Source organism: Acinonyx jubatus, chromosome C1 (genome assembly GCF_027475565.1).
Source record: "Acinonyx jubatus isolate Ajub_Pintada_27869175 chromosome C1, VMU_Ajub_asm_v1.0, whole genome shotgun sequence".
NCBI lineage: Eukaryota > Metazoa > Chordata > Mammalia > Carnivora > Felidae > Acinonyx > Acinonyx jubatus.
The window spans coordinates 100186031-100210000 of record NC_069381.1 but is presented as its reverse complement, the minus strand read 5'-3'; the positions used below and the strand labels follow the sequence as shown (position 1 = coordinate 100210000).

Here is a 23970-nt window from a genome sequence, read left to right as displayed (position 1 = left end):
AAAGAAAAGGGAAGGTCTCGTGGGAGGGGTTTTCACAGGCCTAGAAACCTGCTACGGGTAAGTGAGGATGGCCACAAGATGGTCCGACTTTCTGTCCCGTCTTTCTTCATCCTGCTCACGTTGAGGACTGATGCCCAGGAGGCCTTGACCTTTGACACCAATGAACAGTCAGTTGTCAGCCTGAGACACTGCTGTTTCCGGCCTCTACTCATGTATGTATTTATTTACAGGGGAAGCAGTCAGAATCCTAGATGGTAAGGGTGGGTTGGAGAAAGAGGTTCCCAGGCTTAGCTTGCAGTATTTGACCTAAGGAGATTGCACCATCTGAGTTTGGAAAGTCTTAGGAGACAAGCTTCTTGGCATTGGGCCTTTAAAGCTTTAAAAATTGTAGGAAATTCCCTGGTAAATCTGACTCCAGCCTTCTCCATCAGTCTTCATGCCCCCCCACCCCCTCCCGCCCGCCCCCAGCCCCTTCATTGAGTACAGAAGACACAGGAAGAAAAGACCATCTGGCACAGCATGCCAGCTTTTTATTTGGTTGCTCTCAATCCTACCTTCCTGTTTGGATCACCCCTCCCCTCTGCTCATACTTCAGAAACCAATCAAGGTGTCTCCTGAACTCATTTATTCCCTTTGTTTCCACCGCCTTCTTGGGTAACTTTTTCCATATGCTTATATCCTTGCCTTACAACAGACTTTTTTTTTTTTTTTCATTTTTCATCCAAAATGGCCTGATTGGACTCTTAGGAAAAACCATTTACTCAAATATATGACCAAGTGCTTCTAAAAGCCTCAAAAAACTTTTACTTTTGATGACCAAGATATATAAATAAGAGGAAAAAATGCTGTGTTTAAAAATAACTGACTGGTGGGCAATGATGCCGAGTGGTATGAAATTAAAGAACACGTTACTGTTGGTATTGAACACCCCCCTCCAAGTGAAATTGTCTAGATTTGGAGCTGTGTGGTCTCTAATTATTATTATTATTATTATTTTTTAATTTGGCATGTATGTATTACGTTGTCCCAGTTTGGCTTCAATGCCTTCACCATGCTGTCATTGGTACTCTTTACATCGCCTGTTGTGGACTAGTTTTCTTCAGCTGTTGCTAAAACTTACTAAAATGCCAGATGTCATGTTGGAAACACGAAACCTAAAAGATGGTCGTAAATCACAAAAACAAACCATAAAAAAAAATAATAAAATACGCCGAGTGCTGTGCTCTGGAGCTTCCCAGCTTTAAGTCTCCTTTTGTTCAGCACCCCCCCCATGCCCCCCATCCAACCTCCCATCTTTTAGGGTGATGGGCGGGGAGTAGCTCTGAAGTTTCTCACCTAAGACTTGCTTGTTTATTTTGCAGATTCCGAGCAGAGCACCGGTTCAGACTCTGAGGTGCTCACGGAGCGGACTTCCTGCTCCTTTGACACTCACACTGACCTGGGCCCTGGTGCTGCAGGCCCTGTGCCTGTCGCCATGTCTTCCATGGAAGAGATTCAGGTGGAGCTGCAATGTGCTGACCTATGGAAGCGGTTCCATGACATTGGAACTGAGATGATCATCACCAAAGCAGGCAGGTAAGGACAGGTTCCTTTGCACGACCAGCTTCCAGGAATGGAGAAAAAAACTAGGAGCCATTACATTTTTCTTTCCCGTTATTTGTGGTAGGTAGCATTGGTGAAGCCAAAGCAACTTGTGCTCACTTTTCTGCATGTGGACATCTTGGTAAAGTGATCTTGTGTTTACTGTGATTTTGCTCTTTTCCTCCGAGGGCCATTCCAACCTCTGAATCACCCCTAGGCTCACAAACATTTTCTGCCTACAAATGTATTTCAGCTCACACCAGAGATCCGTGGTACGTAAGGGCCAAACGGTAGATTTCCAAAGCAAGTATTATGTCACCATCCAATGTTTTCAAGAGAAAAAGTTTGCTCCCCAAACAACAGCTTGCATTTTCTAAGGCGTTTAAAACAGCCAGATGTTTTTGTAAGATTTTTTTGGTAATAACTGGGCTTGGTACACGTCTGAGCCCTGCTTATTGATCCATGTGTTTTATTGTTGGCTTGAAATTATTACAGAACTTTAATGGTGACCCCGTGGAAACTTTTGCAAAACTATTTGTGTAGAATGATAGATGTTTTTATACAATTCTTTATTATTTTTTTAATGTTTATTTTTTGAGAGAGAGAGAGACATAGCATGAGCTGAGGAGGGGCAGAGAGAGAGAGACACAGAATCCGGAACATGCTCCAGGCTCCGAGCCATGAGCAGAGAGCCCGATGCGGGGCTTGAACTCACGAACCATGAGATTGTGACCTGAGCCGAAGTCAGACGCTCAACCAACTGAGCCAACCAGGCGCCCCGAATGATATAAGTTTTTAAAATACAGGTTCTCTTAAAATAAGCACTTTTTATTAAGCTTATTCCTTCATTGGCATCTTTCAGTTTTTCATAGTTAGGTATCTGTTTTGTGCTGGATACTCAACGTATATTATGTTATTTAGACATATTATAATCCCATACATGGATAGGGATTAAAAGGCTTAAAGAAGTTAATTAACTTGACTAAGGTCACACGGGTAGTAAAGGGCGGCTCCAGAATTCCACATAAATCTGTCTGGTTCTAAAAACAATGTTCTTAACTATTTATAATTCTGCACTGTTAAGAAATGGTTGTAATTTTTGCCCCTTGGATTAAAACAAAATGACTTAAATAAAAATAAATTTAGACTAAGTTTTTGAGTATATAGGAATAGTTAATTAAAGTTAAAACAGTTATGCTGCTTTCATATTTTCAAAGCCAGTCTACATAGTCTCACATCCTGGGGACCAAAAAAAGCCACCCAGCTGATCATAAGCTGTCATGCGAACATCGACATTTAAAGTAAAAGCATATTTGAATGCATATAGAGAAACCTTCCAATTCAACAAGACACCACAAAAACATGAAGTCAAACTGAACCTTAAGTCTTGTTCATTTTGTTTCTCCTTTAGAAGCTTCTTCCTTCTTGGGGCGCCTGGGTGGCTCAGTCGGTTGAGTGTCCGACTTCAGCTCAGGTCATGATCTCACAGTCTGTGAGTTCGAGCCCTGCATCGGGCTCTGTGCTGACTGCTCAGAGCCTGGAGCCTGTTTCAGATTCTGTGTCTCCCCCTCTCTGCCCCGTCCCCGCCATGCTCTGTCTCTCTCTGTCTCTCAAAAATGAATAAGCGTTAAAAAAAAATTAAAAAAGAAGCTTCTTCCTTCTCTAAGTTTTAGTAGTGAACAAAACCATTAAAAAGCACTTTAGGAGAACACCTATGAAGGGAAATTATTTTCAATACCATCTCTTGTCAGTTGGCTTTCAGTCTACTTCTGTTCTACATTTTGAGATGTTATGGCTTAGAAGGAAACAGAGCAATTCAAGGAAAAAGTTTTTATTCTTCTTTTTTTAAAAAAAGTTTATTTTGAAAGGGAGATAGCAATAGAGAGAGAGATACAGAGAGAGAAAATGTGCAAGTGGGGGAGGGGCAGAGAGAGAGAGAGAGAGAGAGAGAGAGAGAGAGAGAATCCCAAGCAGGCTCTGCAATGATGAGGGGCTCAAACTCACAAATTGTGAGATCATGACCTGAGCCGAAATCAAGACTCAGACCCTTAACCAACTGAACCACCCAGGTGCCCCTTTATTCTTCTTAGTTTTTGGCAAGGGGGTTGGTTTGGATAGAAGGGAAAATATTACATTTTTTTGTTTGTTTAAAAGATTTTCCAGTTTTATTTGAGGTTTTCACTTACTACTGTTGAGTATGTGTCTTCCAGTCATTTTTGTCTCTGATATCATTCCCTTGTTTTTTGCACTTCAGTGAATTCAGTTTACCCCGACACCTTTTTCACAGCTCTCCTGTGACCTCATTTCATGATTTGTACTGCAGTGTTTTCTTTCCCACATCTCTGCCTTCACAAATTCACTTGATACCTGGATGCACCCAGATATTCCCAGTACATACATATACAGTTTGTTCTTTAGTCATATCCCTTTGTTTAGGTTTAGAAATGTTGTTCATTGCTTCTGTAGTGGGTTGCCTCAGCCTTTGCTATTGCTACATGTAACTCTGCTCAAGTAATTCTGGAACAACTCGGAAACAGACAAATAAAGCTTTCTCTCTGTGAATTTTCTTCACTTTGTCCCCTTTCCTCAAGTCAGTTTCTTCCTTTTCACTCCATTTTCCTTCCTTTGTAGTGTCCCTTTCAATGTTAATCTCAGTTTCCATTTTCTTAATTACATTCGTTTTGTATGACTCTCTGTTCTTTTTCATACTCAGAAGATCTTAGTCACCATCTACTTCTTCTGACACCTTAAACTGTAATCCTGTTGATTCAGAGCTACTGCAGTCTACAGAGCCCTCAATCTTTGAATGTACCAATGGAATCTGTATAATCAGCACCATGGACAGAGGTTCTTGTAGGGATTAATGGGTTTGGAAGACACAAGAATTGGCCTAAACGTACCCATAAAATTAAAACCAAACACATCTCATTTTCTGAACATGAAAGATTAATTTTTCCCTAGGGTGTTATGACTTCACTTGATATTCTGTGCTAAAATACCGGCAAAAGAAAAAGCAACTTTTGGTATGTTTTTAGGAAGAGAATTCACATGTTGTCATAGAATTTTAAACCAAGAGGATACCTTAGAGACTAGATAGTCCCTTTTCTTTGTTTTATAGGTAATAAGGTTAAATAACTTCTCCAAATTCATTCATTTTAGAACTTGAGTATTTATTGGTAAAGGATGGGTAGCTTCTCCACTCAAGGTCATATAAATGTTCCAGACAAAACAGGTATTGAATTTAAGACCATCTAACCCTTTTTCTTGAAGTCATGAAGAAAAACATTCATCTTTTGCAACGTAAGCCTCTCTAGATGACTTAGAGGAACCACATTTTCTTACCTCAGATAACATGTGAGAGGACTTTTCTTTCCATCCCTGGCAAGGTACTCTCCAACCATTTATAAATACAAGGCAGCCATAAGTCATTGTTATTAAGAAGGGAATTAATGGTTTAGATTGAAATGTATCAGGGCACCCAGGAGGCTCAGTCAGTTGGGTGTCCGACTTTGGTTCAGGTCATGATCTTGCAGTCCCTGGGTTCGAGCCCCACGTCGGACTCTGTGTTGACAGCTCAGAGCCTGAAGCCTGCTTCAGATTCTGTGTCTCCCCCCTTCTCTGCCCCTCCCATGCTCATGCTCTGTCTCTTTCTGTCTCTCAATAATAAATAAATGTTAAAAAAATAAATTTAAATGTATAGATCAAGGTTCCCAAATTTTGGAAAAGAATTAATGTGTATCAAAGTGCCTAACCTATAGTGAATCCTGGATTTAGTTATTATGAGAAGTTCACCATTGAATTTCATTAGCTGACTGTAAGACTAAAATATAAGGCTTTCTAATTAAACTTGTGAGCTAGAGGGAGAAAATCTAGGATGATATACCAATAGAAGCTTCTGAAAAGTTATAAAGTAGGAAAGAAGGAATGGTTATACATTATTCTTTGCAACTATTTACAAATTAGCCATCATCCCTATTGAAGGTCTATGGTCCCCCTTGTCCTCAAATATGATTATGATGTCACTGACCTATTACCAGAGAACATTTGCTTTTTGAGTTGCTTCTGGTGGGCAGTGCAGTGTGTGACTAGCACAGAAGGCCCCTCATGTAAACAACTAGGGCACATATGCAAGATGGCTGTCTGGGGTCAGGGTATGGTCTATGGCCGTGAAATGGAGCAAAGCCAATTAGGCTGTATGTGGATCAAGCCTGTGACCTTGACCTCATTAGCACCGTGCTCTGCCCAGCTAAACTAACTGGCCCCAGATGGTTAAGCTTAGTGCAGCATTTTGTGTACAAGTATCCTAGAGCACAGTCAGGCAATGCAAAGTTTTGAACTGAGCACTTTTTATGTCTGACTCCTAAATGAATGACATACAAAAGAGCTTGATGTTTTCCTTCTTTCTTATGGTTAAAGAAGAATGGAGAATTTTATTCTAGACCCCTTGAAACTCAATACTCTTCTGGGTTGCTCTCTCTCCTCCTCTTCAATTATGAGAGTAGTTGTAAAGTGCCATATCCTGACCTTGCTTGCTTTGGCAAGTTTAACAAGCCATTGTGGTAGAAACAAGGTATTGCCCAGAGGCCACTAGAATTCATTTGGTATTTGCTCCCTATTCCACAGGGTCCTCCCTCTGACACACATGTTGACAGCCTGAGAACTTGCAGAAATTTTTCTACAGTTTTATGCCTTAAAAAAAATCCCAACTTTGTTGGCCCTTTGTTTAGGGATTGGTAACCTCTTCTATTTTACTTATTTTCTCAAAAGATTACTTTTAAATAGACTTAGTCAATCAAAAACTATTTCATGATCACCTACAATCAACTGTGATAAGCTACTTGACTAGTAAGAGCGTAAGTTATTCAAGTACATTAAGTGTAAGAGTGTATTTTCAAGGATGTTATAGTCTAATAAGAAATACATGTGTGGATGCACACACATTGTCTGTCTATCTATCTATCTATCTATCTATCTATCTATCTATCTATGTATCTTTCTGTCTAATCACTTTAAAGATGAACTAATAATATAAATCAAGGTAGGTATGAGCATTTGGAGTGTATGAATTATCAAATAGTTCAATTTAAGTTAAGAAGACGTACTATTTCAGCAGTGAATCCTCAGCATATTTTATAGCAATGATTTCCAAAGTGTGAAAAAGCAGCCAACTTTGAGGATTAGAAGAATTGGACTTTGGTGTGCTTAGAGTTCGAAATAAGAAGAGACTGTCTAAGCTTTTATTCCTGCTACTTCTCCCGCTCTGATTATTGAGCTTACTGTCTATTCCCCTTCATAGGAGGATGTTTCCTGCCATGAGAGTAAAAATCACTGGCCTGGACCCACACCAGCAATACTACATAGCAATGGACATTGTGCCTGTGGACAATAAAAGATACAGGTAATGATGACTCTGGGGTGTGGAACTGTGGACATCACCAGCATTCCAAGACAGTTCTTTAAACTCATTAGGTGAAGCATTTTAACAGTGCACTGTACTATGCACTAAACAGGGAACAAGGATGGCAGATATGCCCATAACCCATAGCAGAGCACCAGGCGGGAAGGAGTCACTAGTGCTTAGAAATCAGGACTTAGTAACGGGTTAGAGTGGAATCCTCCCTTGTCTCTGGAAAGAGTGAGCTTGTATAGTGTCTGCAAGGGTTGCAGAAATCAAATGGATGTTAAGTCTAAAATGAAGTCAGTTAAACATTGAAAGTGATTAACATATTGAATGATTCGGTTTATGGAATGCTAAATGAGTTGAGATGATTTATTTTGGAGAGGTGGAGAAGAAGTGGACCAGTGTAGTATATTCAATCATATAGCTGATGGCTTGCCCTGTGGATGAGGGAGGGCAACAAGAGGAGGACTGGGTAAGATTTCAAGAATAACTTTTAGTTAGGTGAATTATTGTTTATCAAACTGTGTTGTGAGTGAGTTTGTTACATAGCTTTCCTTCAGAGTCATTAAAGACCAATACAATGTCTTTGTCTCTTGGATGGCTTACACGTATTTATTTATTTATTTATTTGTTTATTACGTGGTTCTTATTTAAAACAAGTTGTGGCATAATCAATCTCTTGAGATTTCAATCAAATCAGTGAATCAAGACTCATTTTCAAAATATTTGAGTACTTGGCTTTAAATCCAAGAATTAGGAGGCAAGAGATGAATGAAGGGGGAAGACCAGGACTAGTATGGTAGAGGGAGAGAGCTGGCTAAGAGAGAAGTGATCTAGATACAGGACTCAGGACAGGAGATGCTTCTGATCTGTTTCAGAGGATCATGGGAGTTGTGATTTGGATTGAGTGTCTCTGTTTGCTAGGGTCCAGGTCCCGCATGGTCCTTTATAAGTGAAAAGCAGGGAAGTGTCACATCCACGGAGAACTCTCTTCAGAACTATATATAGGGCAATTGGCAAATTCTGGAAAACTGACCTCCTTTGCTACCAACAACATCTCTTACTTTCAGTGGCTTTGTGGGAAAATAACATGGAGGATGATGACATTCCAAACTGGGTTCATCAAAGAAGCCCTAAAACTCTATCTGGGAAGACTTGGTGGTGTTTCTGGGAATGGTTGCACTAAGACAGAGACCCTCTATTTTCATAGAAATGCCTCCAAATTCTGATTCTCAGCAAAGAAATGGTTAACAAGTGAGAGGCTTGGAAGGTCTCTGCACATGGCTGTGTTTTATAGGACAATATGGAAGATGTTTTTAATAAGGAACCAAATCCTGAACAAGTGGCCAACGGATTATATGGTTTGCATTTGAAAGGTGAAAGGTTGCAGTAAAATACCTTTTCCATAGCTAGACACGTGGGTTCAGGATGCCTGTGTGCACACAGGGGTGCAAGGCAAGGAGAGGGAGAAGAAAGAAAAAGGACTGTGAGAATGTTTTCCTTGTGAGGGCTGCAGCTTTGATCATTAACCACAACACTTTGCTGCCCTCCCCCACCCCACCTCATTCTCCATTTTCATCTCTGTCTGATTGTCCCTGCTTATCTGCCCTTCTCTTTTTCTCCTTGTATTCTCTCTTTAATCCCTACTGTTTCCATCTTGTCATCTCTCTGTCCCTCCCCTCTCCTGTCTCTACTGGCGTCCTGGGCTTCTCTTCCCTCTGTATCTGTCTCTGATTTCTCCTCTCTCCCTCTCTGCCTCAGATATGTGTACCACAGCTCCAAGTGGATGGTGGCTGGCAATGCGGACTCCCCTGTGCCCCCAAGAGTTTATATACACCCTGATTCTCTAGCTTCTGGAGACACTTGGATGAGACAGGTGGTCAGTTTCGACAAACTCAAGCTGACCAACAATGAATTGGATGATCAAGGACATGTGAGTCAAAGAATCCCATCCATCTCCCTCTTCCTCCCTTTTGGCTCTAAAGCTGACTAGCCCCAGGCTTTTCCAAATGTGTAAAATAAGAATCTCTATGCCACTTTGAGTCATTTTAAGTGAGTAATCCTAAAAGTTCTTTTTTCCTCCTGTGAAATTTCATTTATTACAAATCTAACATTTAGCAAATGTCTGCTGTGCATCACGTTGTGTTTACCAGACCCCGTTCTCATGCTCCAGGGACCCACAGTCTAATCAAGGGAGAGGTTAAAGACAGAAGCACAGGACATGTTTTAAAATGGTGAAAGAAATCACACCATTCAGTGGAATAACTCACAGGGCAATAAACTCAGAGAAACAATTAAGGTGACAGTTTGGGTGGATTTGCCAAGTAATTTATGCATTTTTAAGAGAAGAATAAGTCTTAAGACTTTCCAGGTATAATTAGAGCACTTGATGTTATTAATTTATCTTTATAACTTTCACTGGATGCCAAGATCCATACTGAGTGCTGCAGGAAGATCAAAGAAGGAAAACCATGGCTCCCATCTTTACGGAAATGACGATATTCTGAGGAATACCATTCACTCTCACAGGACATAAGGAATGTCCATAAATTTAGTAACAAGGTACAAATAATAGCTGATAGAATTTAAAGACAACACGAGCCCATGATGAACATTTGAAGCAGGAAGGCGCAGCTGTCACATAGCAGAGGGTCTGAGATCTTTTAGCAGAGTGTTGTCTTCTGGGATTGGGACAGTTGTTCAGTATGGCCGGTTAAAGCAAGCGTACTACATCACCACCTGTGACTGGGGTACTCTGCTGTATGGTTCCGTGCAGTGCTATCCAATCACTTAGTCCTTCCTGCCGCGGGCAAGAACACTGACTTCCGGTTTCCTGTACATCCCAGTCCCAGTCTCTGTTCTTCCTGTGATGCTTCTGTCCTGCGATTGTATTTGCCTGCGAGTTCGAAACGCTCTTTGAGTCTAGCATAATGCTGCCCCTTCTCATTTCAGATCATTCTGCACTCTATGCACAAATACCAGCCTCGAGTTCACGTGATCCGCAAGGATTTCAGCAGTGACCTGTCGCCCACCAAACCTGTCCCTGTTGGGGATGGAGTGAAAACATTCAACTTTCCTGAGACCGTGTTCACCACAGTCACAGCCTACCAGAACCAGCAGGTAAGAGGCTGCCTTTGAGAGTCTCTTGCTGCATCAGCTTTTAAAGGAGCTTATTCATGCTCTTGGTAAGAAATAGTCCTTCTACGTGATACTGAAGAGCCGGAATGAGCGATGCCAGGCTTGCTCTGCAAACACCATGCTGGTGATGACAAGCCGTGATGCCTGGTAGCAGCTGGTATAGTCTAGATTTAGATCAAAGACAAAATCTTTGACCAGGAGGACCGAATCTCGTCAGTCATTTTCAACCTGTACTTGGACCTGTGTTCATGATCTCCCCTGCATTCTCGCAAATGTTCTTCATCATTTGCAAGTACCAAGGTTTGATTCATTCCTTCCCTCTTCTCTGCAACTTTCTGTGTATCCCTGCATCGGCTACATCAAAGTCATCAAGCCTCTCCAGCTCCACTGAAGACCCAACTGCTTTCATTTACACTATCAGACTAAATTTACCTCTGTGTGATCACCAGCCACACCCTAACATCTGTGTTTTGATGTCAGCAATATGTTTCTTCATTCCATAAATATTCTAGAACTTACAATATTGCACGTTTAGTAGGGAGATTGAGCAGGTGAAGACTTATTTCTCCACGAGGAAAGAAAAGTTTGAGTTGAGTGAAAGACACGTAAATACACAAGGATAAAACAGTGGAATTGAATGACAGAGACGTGGAGAGGGTGCTTTTGGGTTTGGGGAATGAGGGATGTTTTCCCGGAGGAGTCGATGCTTTCTCTGATGTTGAGACGTGCATAAAAATTGGCCAGACTAATGGGGGAAGTATGTGGGGATGGGGCATAGGGAGAGGGGGAGAGACGGTGAGTCTGCAATCGTTGTGGGCATTCTAGACAATGTTCTTGTTTTGAGGAGGGTGGCTAGATGGATCTACAAGTGATCTCACTTTATGCAATTCCCGACAGTTGCATGTGAATTTTGTTTTTGTAAATTAGAGTGTATTTCATCTTTTGACAATTTGTCTCCTCAATAGGATCCTGCAGTGACTCCCTTTCTGAAAATAAGAGTTTTCACTTGTTTATTTTAATATGCCTGCATATTTTTATTTTGGGCCTGCTTGGAGCAAAATGAACTTTCTACCACAACACTCAATACCTTTCGTACTTGGATACTATGCTTAGTGCTCTAAGAAAGAAATAGAGGAAAAATAATCATTTACTAAATATTATTGAGTGCTTACTGTGTGTCAGGCAAGTGAAAGTGATATAATCTTTGGTTCATAGAGAAAGAATATTTTAATCTTTCTTTTTTTTGTTGTTTTTTTTTTTTTTTTTTTTGGGACAGAGAGAGACAGAGCATGAACGGGGGAGGGGCAGAGAGAGAGGGAGACACAGAATTGGAAACAGGCTCCAGGCTCCGAGCCATCAGCCCAGAGCCTGACGTGGGGCTCGAACTCACGGACCGCGAGATCGTGACCTGGCTGAAGTCGGACGCTTAACCGACTGCGCCACCCAGGCGCCCCTATTTTAATCTTTCATAGCGCATTTGGATAAGACTTTTTAGATGTTCTTTGCCTCCAGAGGCATTTGATATACAACACCCCCTTAGTCTGGTAGACAAGTACTGTCTGCTTGCTGGGTTTTCTCAGCAACTGTAAAGCATTCCCAACTTCAGATTTTCCTGGTGGATGCCACATTTGATCTAAAGTAGAGGAAGAGTTTTAGTTTGCTTTGGGTGCTACTTAAAAACTATTGAACCCTCTCAAACTCCTTAGATAGTAAAAGAGCAGAGGCCATCGAGGGTCCTTACAGGAAACTTTCATAATCAGAAAATTTTTTGCAAACTCTGAAACAAGATAGAGCATCAATATAGACATGCCCGTTGCAGCGACTGGGACCTTGGGATTAACTGTGGTTCAGGAGAGGGGGAGCACGAGTCTAAGTTATTTGAGTCACTGATTGGACTTTTTTCCAAAACACCCACCATCTTAATCATTAGTTTGTCATGGAGGTAGAGATTGTGGCAACAAATACTACAACTTCAGAATTTAGTGTGTGCAGCAAACTAGGACACTGGCGAATGAACATTCTACTGCCTCGCCGAGATCGGTTGTAGAGGCTAATAGGGTCAGTACTGTGACCCAAGCTGAAATTAGAAAGCCACAACTCACCGTGACAATAAAAGAAGAGCTAACAGGGAAACCTGAAATCGCTTGCACTTTTCTACCTTCTTTCATAGACAGCGTTCCCATGTCTGAGTACATTCTACTTGTATAAATATTTTGTCTTTTTCTGGACCGGGGTGGGGGGGGCAGTGATGGTTTGCTGGGGGCAGGACGCCATGATTAACTTCATGGCATTCAGTGGCAGACATACCTGGCTTGATTTCTGACCTTTCCACTGACAAACTGTATGACCTTGAACAAGGTTCTTAACCCCTTTCACTCGTGTTTCCTGGTCTGAAAATGTCCTGGCCTCATCGAGTTAGTAACGAGGACTCGATGAGGGAACACGCGTCAAGTCGCTGACGCAAACCTGGCATCTGATTCATAGCAGTCAGCCTGAATTGGTAAACAGCTGGGTCTGCACAGGCATGAAGGGGAGTGGCGAGTAGAGGCAATTTTACAGAATAGATTGCTCGTTAAGGAGAAAGTGAATCGTTGGGGGTTGGAGGACGTGCATTGGCTCTTGAAGGGATTATAACCAATAGGCAACTACTTTGATCTTTCTGTTCTCAAGTCACGTTGGTGAATTCATGATGTGCTGACATTCAAAATAGATGAGTCACACATACTCAATTCTGTGCAGTTTGAAATCAAGATAACAGCTTTTGCCTGTTTAACAAGTCTCACATCAACAGGCACGATTATTTAACATTCCCTTTGGCTGTGTAGATATGATTTCATATAACACAGTGTCTCCTAATAAAGCAAACTAACCTCAGGTCTCTCCCCCAGGCATCTTGGGGTCTGCGTCCTGTTACCTAGCAATAATTTTCAGACTTGTCATGAAGATGCCGGGTAGTATAAACTATTCTCTTTTGTGAGCTATATCACCTACTACTGTTTTTATCTCCCTCAACTTTCTTGAATGGGAACGATTAATATTTTATGGCAAAAGTATTTACCTCATGTATTTCTTTTTAAGGGAATGGTTAGGAGGCCTGTGAGAGAGGAAAGAGGAAAAGTCAGTGGGCAGGGGGTGGGTGGGGGGTCCTCACTGTTCTCAGGAACCCAATGAAGGAAGGACAATGGAAGGAATGGAATTGAAGTGAAATGTTATTCAGTCAGTCAGATTCAGGCAGTGTCCTTTCCTGGATAGGGAAGGACAGCAGTGGGCTAGGCATTTAGAGACTTGGGTTTTTGTCCTAAGTGTCCCACTAGCTATTTGTGTCACTCTGAGCAAGGTATTCTCTTTCTGGGCTTCGATTTCTTCTTCTTCAGGAAAACGAGCCATTGGCCTGTGTTTTCTAAGTTCTCTGTTAGCTCTGAAATCGTAATTTCTTCCTCTTTTTTTTCTGCATGATTTTTAGTGAGGGTTGGAAACAATTTCTTGTTTTCAAGCAGAGGCAGTCAACACACACAAGCATTAAAAATTATTAGAATGTTCATGTCTGTCAACTATTTAGTAACCTCCACAACGGTCTAGACCAACAGAGTTGTAGCAAGTCCACACTTGAAAGGAGGGAACTTGGTGTTTTGTTGCCGGTCAGCAAAATATTCCAAGCGATACTGTTCATTGTCACTCCTCCTAGCCCTCTCCTTTGTTAAGGTCTATCTCCTCTTGGCTTCTATCTCGTCAGCCAGACCAGCTGGACACCTGACTCTCCACACGTCCGATCTGCCATTACGCTGTGTTGCTTCTACTAGTGGAATATCTTCTACTTTCTACTCTCATTGCTTGTGCCCTCGTTCTGGACCTGCCCTCCCTCCAGCTTAGGCTGTGGTGACAGCTTCCAGCTGAGTCACCTGGACTGCACGCTTAATGTCTCATGAGCCATCACGTATATTCGCTGAGGGATGGATCTTCCTAGAGCACAGCTCTGATTGCATCCTTTCTCTCTCACTAATTGTCTATGACTCCCCAGCGCCTAAGGGAGTAAAGCCCGAGATCCCAAGTCTTCCTATTAAGGTCCTCTGCAGCTAGTTACCAGCTACATTTCTAGGCTCACTTTCCGCTCGTCTTCGTCATGCATCCACAAGAAGAGTTCAGCGGTCTGGTTTGAGTTTTACCATGGTTTGCGCTTTGTAGCCGCCCTGCTTTTGCTCCTGCTGTTGTCTTTCCAGGAATGACCTCGCCGTTCCTCTCTATCTGTCTAGATTCCTTCCACTCTTCAAGTTCGGTACAGATACAAACCCTCCTAACATTCCCTCTTACAACATCCCTTACATTTTTCAGCTGCAGGTGAGCTCTCCTTCATCGAACTGTTAGTGTGCTGTCCCTCTCTCATGACCCCATCACCAGGTCAGGGGTGAAAAGACTCAGGTTCTAGACCCAGCTCTGTAGCTGAAGGATTGTACCGCCTGTGACAAATCACTCCACCTCAGAATTCTCGTTTGGGAGTTGATGGTTTGCTCTGAATCAGTGCTTCTCAGCCACCAGTCTATGGAGAAATTTTTTATAATCCATTGCAAGATGTAACAACAAAGGCAGTATAGGGCCGTTTTATACCTGTATGCATTCATTTAAATAGACCATATGTTAATTTGTCCTTTTCACTTTTTTGGATACTAAAATGTCATTTGTTTTATAAAATAATGATGGCAGGAGGTAGTAGATAGATGTAACTTTTCGTTTGGTAGAATAAAGAACTGGAATATCAATGTTGATCCCTCAAATGTTGGGGGGGGGGTATTAAAATTGGCCTGAAGCCCAGAAACCACTAATTAAGAAGAAGGACACTTCCATCTCCAAAATGCTAAGGTATTTGTGTCTATCTCATAGTGCACAGCACTGAATATGTGCCTGGAAAAGGACTGCATGAATAATTAGCCAACACACCTTCACTACCAGTTTCCTTACAGATCTGTGGTTCGCTTCTTTGGATATAAGTAGTAGTGAAATGTGAAGAAAGAGTTTCTATTTTCATAAAATATCTTATGCTTTTCTTTCCCCCTTCCCATTCCTTCCTCCCACCCTTGCCGACTGACCCGTAGACTCCCAGGGCTGCTAGCATACTGAAGTTATTATTACTATTATTTGCTCTCGGAGTGCCAACTTGGCAGGCCTAAGGCAGAGAGGAGGGTACGCCATGCCCAGAATCTCGTCGTGGAGAATAAAGTGGTAGAGGTGGGAATAAAGGCGACTCTACGCTTTATGCTTTTTCTTGGAAGAAGCTGACGCCAGCATGTCCTCATGGAATTAGCAGGAAATTTCCATTGCAGAGTCTTTGTCTTCTCTAAGGGGAAAAGACTGCTGAACCTTGATTTTTTTCCCCCCCAAACAGGAAACTAGATTTCAAAAAGACACAGCCCTGTTCTCCTCAGGTAACACAGTCTTATTTCTTGATGAGAATTGGCTACACGAACCAGATCGGAAGTCTGAAACCACAGCCAGGTCTGTGTAAGCAAATCCAATAGGAGTTCTGAGCCGCTCATTATGTACTGAACTATCGAGCCAGTTGTGTTCTCACGTTCCAATCGAGTCAGTGCAGAGGATTTTTTATTTTTTATTTTTATATGGGCTAAGTTTTTTTTTCTTCCCTGATGAACACCCTTCAAGCAATATAGTAAAAAAAAAAATAAGAATAACTAAGAGAGTGTTCATAAGGGAAGGCCTTATGATATTGGCCTTATGGTATTGTAAAATCATACTCAGGATATCGAAGTTTCCTTTTCTTTGTGGGTTGTGCTGTTTATGTCTACGCTGTGTACCGTGAGGCGTCCCTCATTTAGTAATTGCCTTGGCGAAAGGTCAGTGAAAATTATTCAAACCAATGGTGGCAGGCCAGCAGCCACCTCTTTGTGTGCTACAGCCCCCAGTGACACAGACTCTACCCATCAGTAGAAGGTCGTGGAAATCAAATCAGTGAGGAAAGACGCTTCCCCAACCTCTGGACTTTCCATGCCTCCTCGTTATCATTGGACCAAGTTTGAACATGACCGCTGTAGAATAGCTTTGGATATACGGAGAGTTACTAATCGACCTCTCGTTCTGCCTGGTGGGACATTGAAGACTCTCGTCTGCAGTGCTGCCGTGAAAGCAGATAGAATCGAGGGAGTTGTTTGGTCTGTGTTCTCTAGGGCCGGTTACCGCTCTGGCGCTGGTGATTCCTGTTTTCCACATTATTCATTCATGCTCTCACGCACTCATTCATTCGTTGAACACAAATAGCGTGTCATGTTCAGTTCTTGATAAAATGGTATATGAAATGGATGCGGTTCCTACTTGAAAGCACCCTGTTTGGAGGGATGATCAAGGAACATCTCTCTCAGGAGATAACATTTGGACTGAGACTCATGACTAGGCAGCAGCTGTGTAAAGAGTAAAGAACATTTTCGTCTGGGGGTTGAGTGAGCGTGAGGGGTCTGAGCAGGGAAGGGCCTTGGCACTTTCCAGCACTCAGAGCAGCTTGAGCTTGGCGGGAGCCTGTGGCCCAGGCGTAGAGGAGTGTGGGTGGGGATGGAGAGCTAGGCAGGGGCCACGCCGGGCTCGCAAGTCCAGCCAAGGAGTTTGGATTCGGTTCTGAGTGGGGTGGTAACCACTGAAGAGAATGACACGATCTATGTACATGTTCACAAAGACCACTTTGGTGGCTGTGTAGAGAAGAGAGATCAGTTTAAAGGTTATGTAGAGTAGTTTAGTGAAAAGATGGCGGTGTATTGGTGGAAGGTGGGGAGGTGGAGACTGACAGCCATATTTGGGTCTAATTGATGAACAGAACTATGGAGTAGAGTTGAAAATTATTCCAGTGAGCCTTTTGCACTATCCCAGATGGCCACATGGGTGGCGTGTGTGCAGAGGCGGCAGGGGTCGTGAGTCCTCAAGTGGTTACTTGTGGGTCCCTGTGCTGTGGTCCTCACTGGCCTCTGCTGGTGGCTGTCATTATCTGCTCTCGACCTTGGGTCCTTTGTGTGGACATGCTCTACTGATAGAAGACTACTCAGCTTGTGCTTTTGTGTTTTTGCCTCAGTTGGACCTCCTGGGCCTCCCTGGCTGGCCCCGCCTCCCCACAGGGCTCATCTAGGTCTTCTGTTTGGCTCCTGCCTAGGCTGTAGCACCTTGGGGTTAGGGCCACCCTGCCTTCCCTGGCATGGCAGGTGAGGACCTCTGAGTCCCTGACCCCCCATGGAAGGGCAATAGGAGGCCTGCAGATGCTAGCTTGGGCCTCTCTCTCTTCCTGACTCATCAGACCAGGCGGCATTTTCACTTCGATGCGGCCAGCCCTATGTATGTATGGAGGTGGCCCTGCCAGGCTTCCTCTTTTTCCCTACTCCACTGGGGTGCGAGGGGAAGACCTTTTATTTCTCTTTCCACTTGATACGAATTTGTCTTGTGTCACATCCTTGTCTTCCGCAGGACAGCAGGCTTTATGGCCCAGCTGTCATTCGCATCCCTTCCTATGCTATATGAGATATTCACAAGATCTGAGGCTACCAGGCTGGCTCTCCATATGGGAACTGTGGGCCTATGAATTTATTGAGGTTGAGAATACATTGGTTTGTTCCTCCAAATTATTGTCCTTCTTACACTTGGTATTGGTAGGCACAGCCAAAGTTGTCAGCACCAGCATTAACTGGGGTCATAGTTTGGCTTATATTGTTAAATGGCTCTCTTCTGCCTGTAGGGTGTGTAAATGCCTAAGCAGGGCAATGAGGGCTTTCTGTGATAGGGCCTGAGGGCAGCCTCTAGCTGTCTCTCGCTGCCGCTCTTCTCCTACCCCATGCCCTGGCCAAATTGGACTTCTCAGTGTTTTTCCAGTATGCTTCATTCATTCATTCATGCTTCTATACCTCGGTGCACTGGCTTATGTAGGACATTTCTTAGTAAATGCTTCCCTTGTTCCTTTCTCCCCTTTTTGCATGTTTCATGAAAATCCTACACATCCTTCAAGGCCTGGCTCATGTGCTATATCTGAGAGATAGCCTCAGAGACCTTCAACTTGGACCCATTGCTACTTCCTCTTATGTTCTTACGGCACTTTGCCTTTGTTGTGAACCTTATCAATTTCTGTTTTGTGTTGGTGTGTATATCTGCTTTTTACTTCTAGATTAGAAGCTTCTGTCTGGGGGGGGGGGGGGGGGAAGGCCAGACAATACATAGCCAAATACGGACTATATATCACTATCACCTATGCATCCTGTCACCTTGCTTTGCACACAAAGGCACTTGATAATCAACAAATAATGAGTATACACTACATAAAGCTCTGTAAATCTCACATTAAAAGCTTTGAAACAAGTATAGAGGTGCTGTTTTTCCTAACATTTGGTGGCATTTTTCTATTAAATCGCCATGCAGACCTCTTGGCCTGAGATAGAATGAGCTGTGGCAAACAGGTTTTCAACCTTTTCTCCCAGGCCCATGAAATAGAATGTCATTTTATTTACAGGGGCCTGTGGAGGCCCCCCAAACATGGCAGCACAATCATATATCAGGAACCCCTATCATAAATGAGCCGGACAGGATAAGCCAACTTGAAAGAGAAAATAAAATATTATAACCCCAACTTGAAAAGAAAATATGGTGTGTGGTTTATTGCTGCGGATTATGGAGGAAGAAAGAACGGATTTTAAGTCAAAAACAGAAAAGCAGTGACAGTCTTTAAACGCAATACAATATTCACAGGGCAGACACTAGACTTTAGAAAGCCAAAGGCTTCAGGCTCCTGCTCTGGTCTATAAAATAGATGTAAAATTGCTTTTGCTACATTATTAGTGCTACATTATTAGTGTGCCATTCTAGAGGCAAGGACTGTTTTAGGGGGAAAAAATTAACTTTGATACTTTCAAGTCAGAGTCTGTTGGTTGGAATCTCACGTTGCATTTTAAAGACCTTTAAAGACTGCGGCTTTGGGAAATTCCACTCTGACAAAGTGAGCCAAAGAGGGACTTGGAAAGACTTGCTCCATAAGAAATAACTGTAGCCATCCTAGTTGATAAGGTCTGCAATGAGCAGAAATGGGAAGGTGGTCTTAAATAATGAGATTCCCTCTGTGTAGAATTACCTTCCGTTGAGAGTGCCTTTTCATCCTTTCCTGAGCTCCCTCGCCCCCACCCCTAAGTCTCTGTTGCTTGAAGGTAGTGAGCCATTCACATCTGGTTTAGACACAAAGATCTCGAAAGGGCCTCCCATGACCAAGGCTGAGAGCGGAAACGAAAGAGCACATGTGGAATTTGTTGGTCAGGCTTGGTCTAGTCTGGAGGCCTGAGGGTGATGTGTCCAAACCTCGCCGAGTTCGAGGGGACTGAGGTCAGATGCAGTAGGCAGGGACTTCTGCACTGAAGTGGAGTTTGAGCCAGATGCTCCAGAGGACCTGCCCAACCTGGGACACACAGTGGTTTGTGTCTTCTGATTTGCTTGTGAGCCTTGGAGACTGGAAGAAATGCACTGTAGCCAGCTCCCTTGAGTCCCCGTTTGCAGATTTTGCCTTGGGTGCAACCTTGATGAAGGTCTATCTGCTTTTTGGGTCTTTTACAAGACCACTTTAGGTCATTAAATGAATGATCTCTAGGGACAGGGAAGGGGCAACTTAAGTGCGATGGGATGTGCAATTATTTGGGTCTTTCAGGCTGAGGCAGTTGTCTGGTGCCCTCATTTCACTGGATTGGATTGAATCCATTCATTCATTATTTACTCGCTCAGCAAACACTTTTCAGGTGCTCCCTGTGTGTCATGTTCCATGGACTTGACCATCGCCCAGTTTTCCATTTCCATGCCTTTGTTTGTCTAGGTAAATGATTTAGCCTCTTTTGGGGGGTGGGGGCAGGAAAGGTGAGCAGAGGAGTTTACAGTCACATACCGGGAAAACCTGGGTTTTTTAGGGAGAAGTGTGTCAGCTGGGTCAGACATCTGTGTGCCAGGCCCGAGTCCTATCTCCATTTCAATTTAAATCTCAAACTTAATGGAAACTAAATAAAAACAAGAGCCATTACTAACAGAGTGATTTTTGTTATTTTTCTAGGAGCAACCGAAAAAGAAATCCGTTAATATAAACACAACTTATGTTTTTTGCTTGTTTCCAGATCACCAGATTAAAAATCGATCGAAACCCTTTTGCTAAAGGATTCAGAGATTCTGGAAGAAACAGGTAAGAATAATTGAGAAAGAGACTCACCGACCTTTCTCTTCTATGTGACATTTTTCCCCCAGCTCCCCATGCGTGGCTTTTGGCTCCTACTTGTCGGAGACTGCTTGCACACTAGCCGCTCTGCTGACTCAGGCAAAGAGAAATGGACAGCTGATCCGAGGATCAAAGAGCTGTCCCCCAAAAGTTGAATTTTCCAACTTTCTGTTAACACACTGTACATCAATACTTGGTAATCCAGTCACTTAAAACAAATTTTATGGTGCTTTATTATCCTCAGAAGATTTTGCCACTTTTTCTGATAAGTGCATGGGTGGCTATAGCACTTACACTGACATCTCATTTATTTTGCGTTATCAGGAAACAAGGAATTGTGGACAAATAAAAATTATCAGAAAATTATTACCTTTAAAAATTTTTTTTTAAGTTTATTTTGGGAGAGAGACAGAGAAAGAGAGCATGAGCAGGGGAGGGGCAGAGAGAGTGAGAGAGAGAGAGAATCCCCAAGCAAGCTCTGCACCATCAGCGTGGAGCCCAATGCGGGGCTCGAACTCACAAACCATGAGATCATGACCTGAGCTGAAATCGAGCGTCAAATGTTTAACCAACTGAGCCACCCAGGCGCCCAGGAAATGATTACCTTTAAGAGCTAAAACATTGGTAAGAAATTAGCCATTTTTCTCCTAAGACATGTTCCCAAAATATATTAGATGTTGCCTACCTTGATAAAGACAGTTTCTAAAACCCAACCTTTCCTGATGGCCCAGCATCATTAGGATTAGGTTGTCATATAGGGAAATTCTGAGGAACAGCTGACGTTTGAGGGACTGTTTGCTCTTATTGTAAGTGGACTTAGCGACATGGCATTTTTCTGGTTAATTCTGCTTCTGTCTAAATCCTTTCTTTCTCACCCTTCCTCTGTAAAATTAAAATCTGTTATCCAGAGAGCTAGGTGAGAACTGAAATGGAAACACAGATCTACCTAAAGTTATGCAGTCAGAAAAATTCACTTTATATAAACTGTACTGAAACCACAAATGTGACACGCATGTTTTATAAAGTGTGCAGGTTAAGGGGTGCCTGGGTGGCTCAGTCGGTTAAGCGTCCAACTTCGGCTCAGGTCAGGATCTTACGGTTTGTGAGTTTGAGCCCCGTGTTCAGCTCTGTGCTGACAGCTCGGAACCTGGAGCTGCTTCTGATTCTGTGTCTCCCTCTCTCTCTGCCCCCTTCCCTGCTCCCTCTCTGTGTCTGTCAAAAATAATAAACATTAAAAAAAATTTTAAAGTGTGCAGGCTTTGCAGTAACTATTTACATTAGTGTTCAGACATTTTCCTCATCCGGGGGGCATTTCTTTACATCGAAATGACACAGATTGTCAAGAGTTATCTGTGCTATTTTCCCTGCAAGAGTTTTCAGAGAAACTGTTTAGTATTATATTTAGAATCACTTCATGAACTTTACAGCACATTCTGTTAGAACCCAGATGTATGCTAAAAGTCATCTGTAGCGATCATTTCCTTCACAAAATGATTAATGGAAGCACTTCTTTTTTTAAAACATTATTTGCTTTTTTAAATTCTAGGATAATTAACGTACAGTGTTACCTTAGTTTCAGGTATACAGTATAGAGATTCAGCAATTCTATATATTACTCAGTGCTCATTGTGATAAGTATATTCTTCATCCCCTATGGAAGAACTTCTTTATGAAACTCTTTTTTTGTATATTTAAAATCCATTTAGATTTCTAGAAATTTTTATTTACCTCAGAATTTCTTGAGGTTACACCTATTGATTAAGGTAGAATTCAGTTGAACTTCTAGTTTGAAGATGACAAAAATTGAGTAATGTGTTCTAGATCAAGCAACTGGTTAGTGGTGTGGCCACACTAGAACTCAGGCATAAGGACTCCAGAAAAGACCTTTGTCCTCAAAATGTAGCCAGTGAGGAATGGGTACTCTCTCTGCCAGTTAGTTTATATCCCATGTTCAGGTGACAGAACTTGCCTGTGAGCTGTTTCCCGTTGCTTCCTTTTCAGGGCTCTGCATTCTAGACTTACTGAGGACCTTGCTAGTGATGATGTTCTCAGAATAGAATTTGGCCTTTGATAAAGAAGTCTTTCGGGTACTTAAGATCTTTAGCTTAAGAGCCCATGGCTGGATTTGGGGGGTTCTGTGAGTTCCCAGATACTATAAGGAAAATCGTGTGTGGATGAACAGGTATGCATTTTTCTTAGGAGAGGTCTCTAGCTTTCTCCAGATTTTTGGAAGGTTCTGTCACCAAAAGTCAAGAATTTCTGCCCTAGACACAGCTGGGGGTCAACCCTAATGACTTTCGTTATTCAACCACTTTCTCTTTCTTTCCTTCTGTATCTCCAGTGGCACTTAATTATTTGTTTATTTTCTTCTTGGCACTCCAAAGGTTGTTTTGATTTCTTCTTTGCCTTTTACTCCCATTGGAGTCCTTGTTTTTCTGAGGCCTGACCTAGGACAGAAAATTGGGATAGGCTGTATTGACCAGTGTTGCAGCTATGTTCTAGGAATTGAAGCCACACTTCAGTCTTGGGAATAAGTCTACATGTCTTGAAGCATTTGCCATGGTTAGGAAGTTGTGATGACATCTTGGTTCAGGTCCTGAGATTCTTCTATCCCCTCACTGGGCTAGAAGGGAGTTAGACACATCATTTGGTCCTGGCCTGGGTCTGCTTTAGGGCTGGTGAATGTCTTACTGTTCAGACAGACAGTCATTTGTCTTGCCTAGTGGGCTACTCTTCTTTGTAAGGACTCCAGGAGGGCAGAACTATGGATCCTCATTAGCCCATTTCAGTGGCTTCTTTATATATAATTTTTCTGGTAGTGTGGTGATTCTTCGTTCTGTCCCATTAAAACCTGCAGGCTATTTTATTTTAAGTAATGTTAATAGTTATAGACATTATCTCAGATCAAACACTTACTGTGTCCAAGATCTTTTACTTACATGTTTTCTAATCTTTAAAATGACCTATATTTTGTGTATATTGTGGGAAACTGAGGCTCAGGGAGCTAGTGTCACACAGGAAAGCTGGAGCACTAACTCCCAGGTCCACCTGTGCACTCTGTGCTCTATCATGCTAAGAGTTTAAACTTGACTTATGTTATCTTCGACAGATTTAGAGACTAGAACTCTTCCTCTAATGGCCAATAATGTGTGTTCTCTGTCTGTCTTTGTAGACTTCCCCGTGGCTTTGTCATTTGCTGCCGTGCCCCCTGTAAATAAGGAATTCCCTAGTAGAGGACAGGAAGTCAGGTTGATCTTCCCTAGCAAGTGAAACCATGACATGATGACCCTGAAGTCCCCTGTCTCACAACAGGGCAAAGATGAATCATTAGATATAGAAGCCATTTTTATCCTCCGGTGCTCTGGGAAGCTAGATTAAAATAGACCTCTGGGGGCTAGTACAGTGGCCCTTGTATTTTCTCTTTTAAAAAGGTCAAAATTACCTATAATCAGGCTTGAAATCTCACTACCTGCCTGCAGGATCTGATAAGGACAAGAATTATTAATGTCAAGTTGCAGATGAGAAAGACTGATGAGGATAGAGGGGATTATTTGTAAATCCTCTGGGATCTGGGGGCTCTGTGCCAACACCAGAATCCAGTTCATCACCTTCCAGCCAGTGCCTCACCTACTGCCCT

General features: G+C 42.6%; 1 protein-coding gene across 5 annotated transcripts in view; it reads left to right on the top strand.

Moving 5' to 3' along the window:
- Positions 1-23970, top strand: part of TBX15 (T-box transcription factor 15) — a 104776-nt gene that overhangs the window by 56878 nt on the left and 23928 nt on the right. For all 5 annotated transcript variants that reach the window (XM_053214677.1, XM_027058265.2, XM_053214675.1 and 2 more), the window contains exons 2-6: positions 1362-1575; positions 6878-6979; positions 8744-8915; positions 9935-10102; positions 20236-20300. In XM_053214677.1, coding sequence (XP_053070652.1) covers positions 1475-1575; positions 6878-6979; positions 8744-8915; positions 9935-10102; positions 20236-20300 — 608 coding nt within the window. In that variant the 5' untranslated portion in view covers positions 1362-1474. The remainder of the gene's footprint in view (positions 1-1361; positions 1576-6877; positions 6980-8743; positions 8916-9934; positions 10103-20235; positions 20301-23970) is intronic.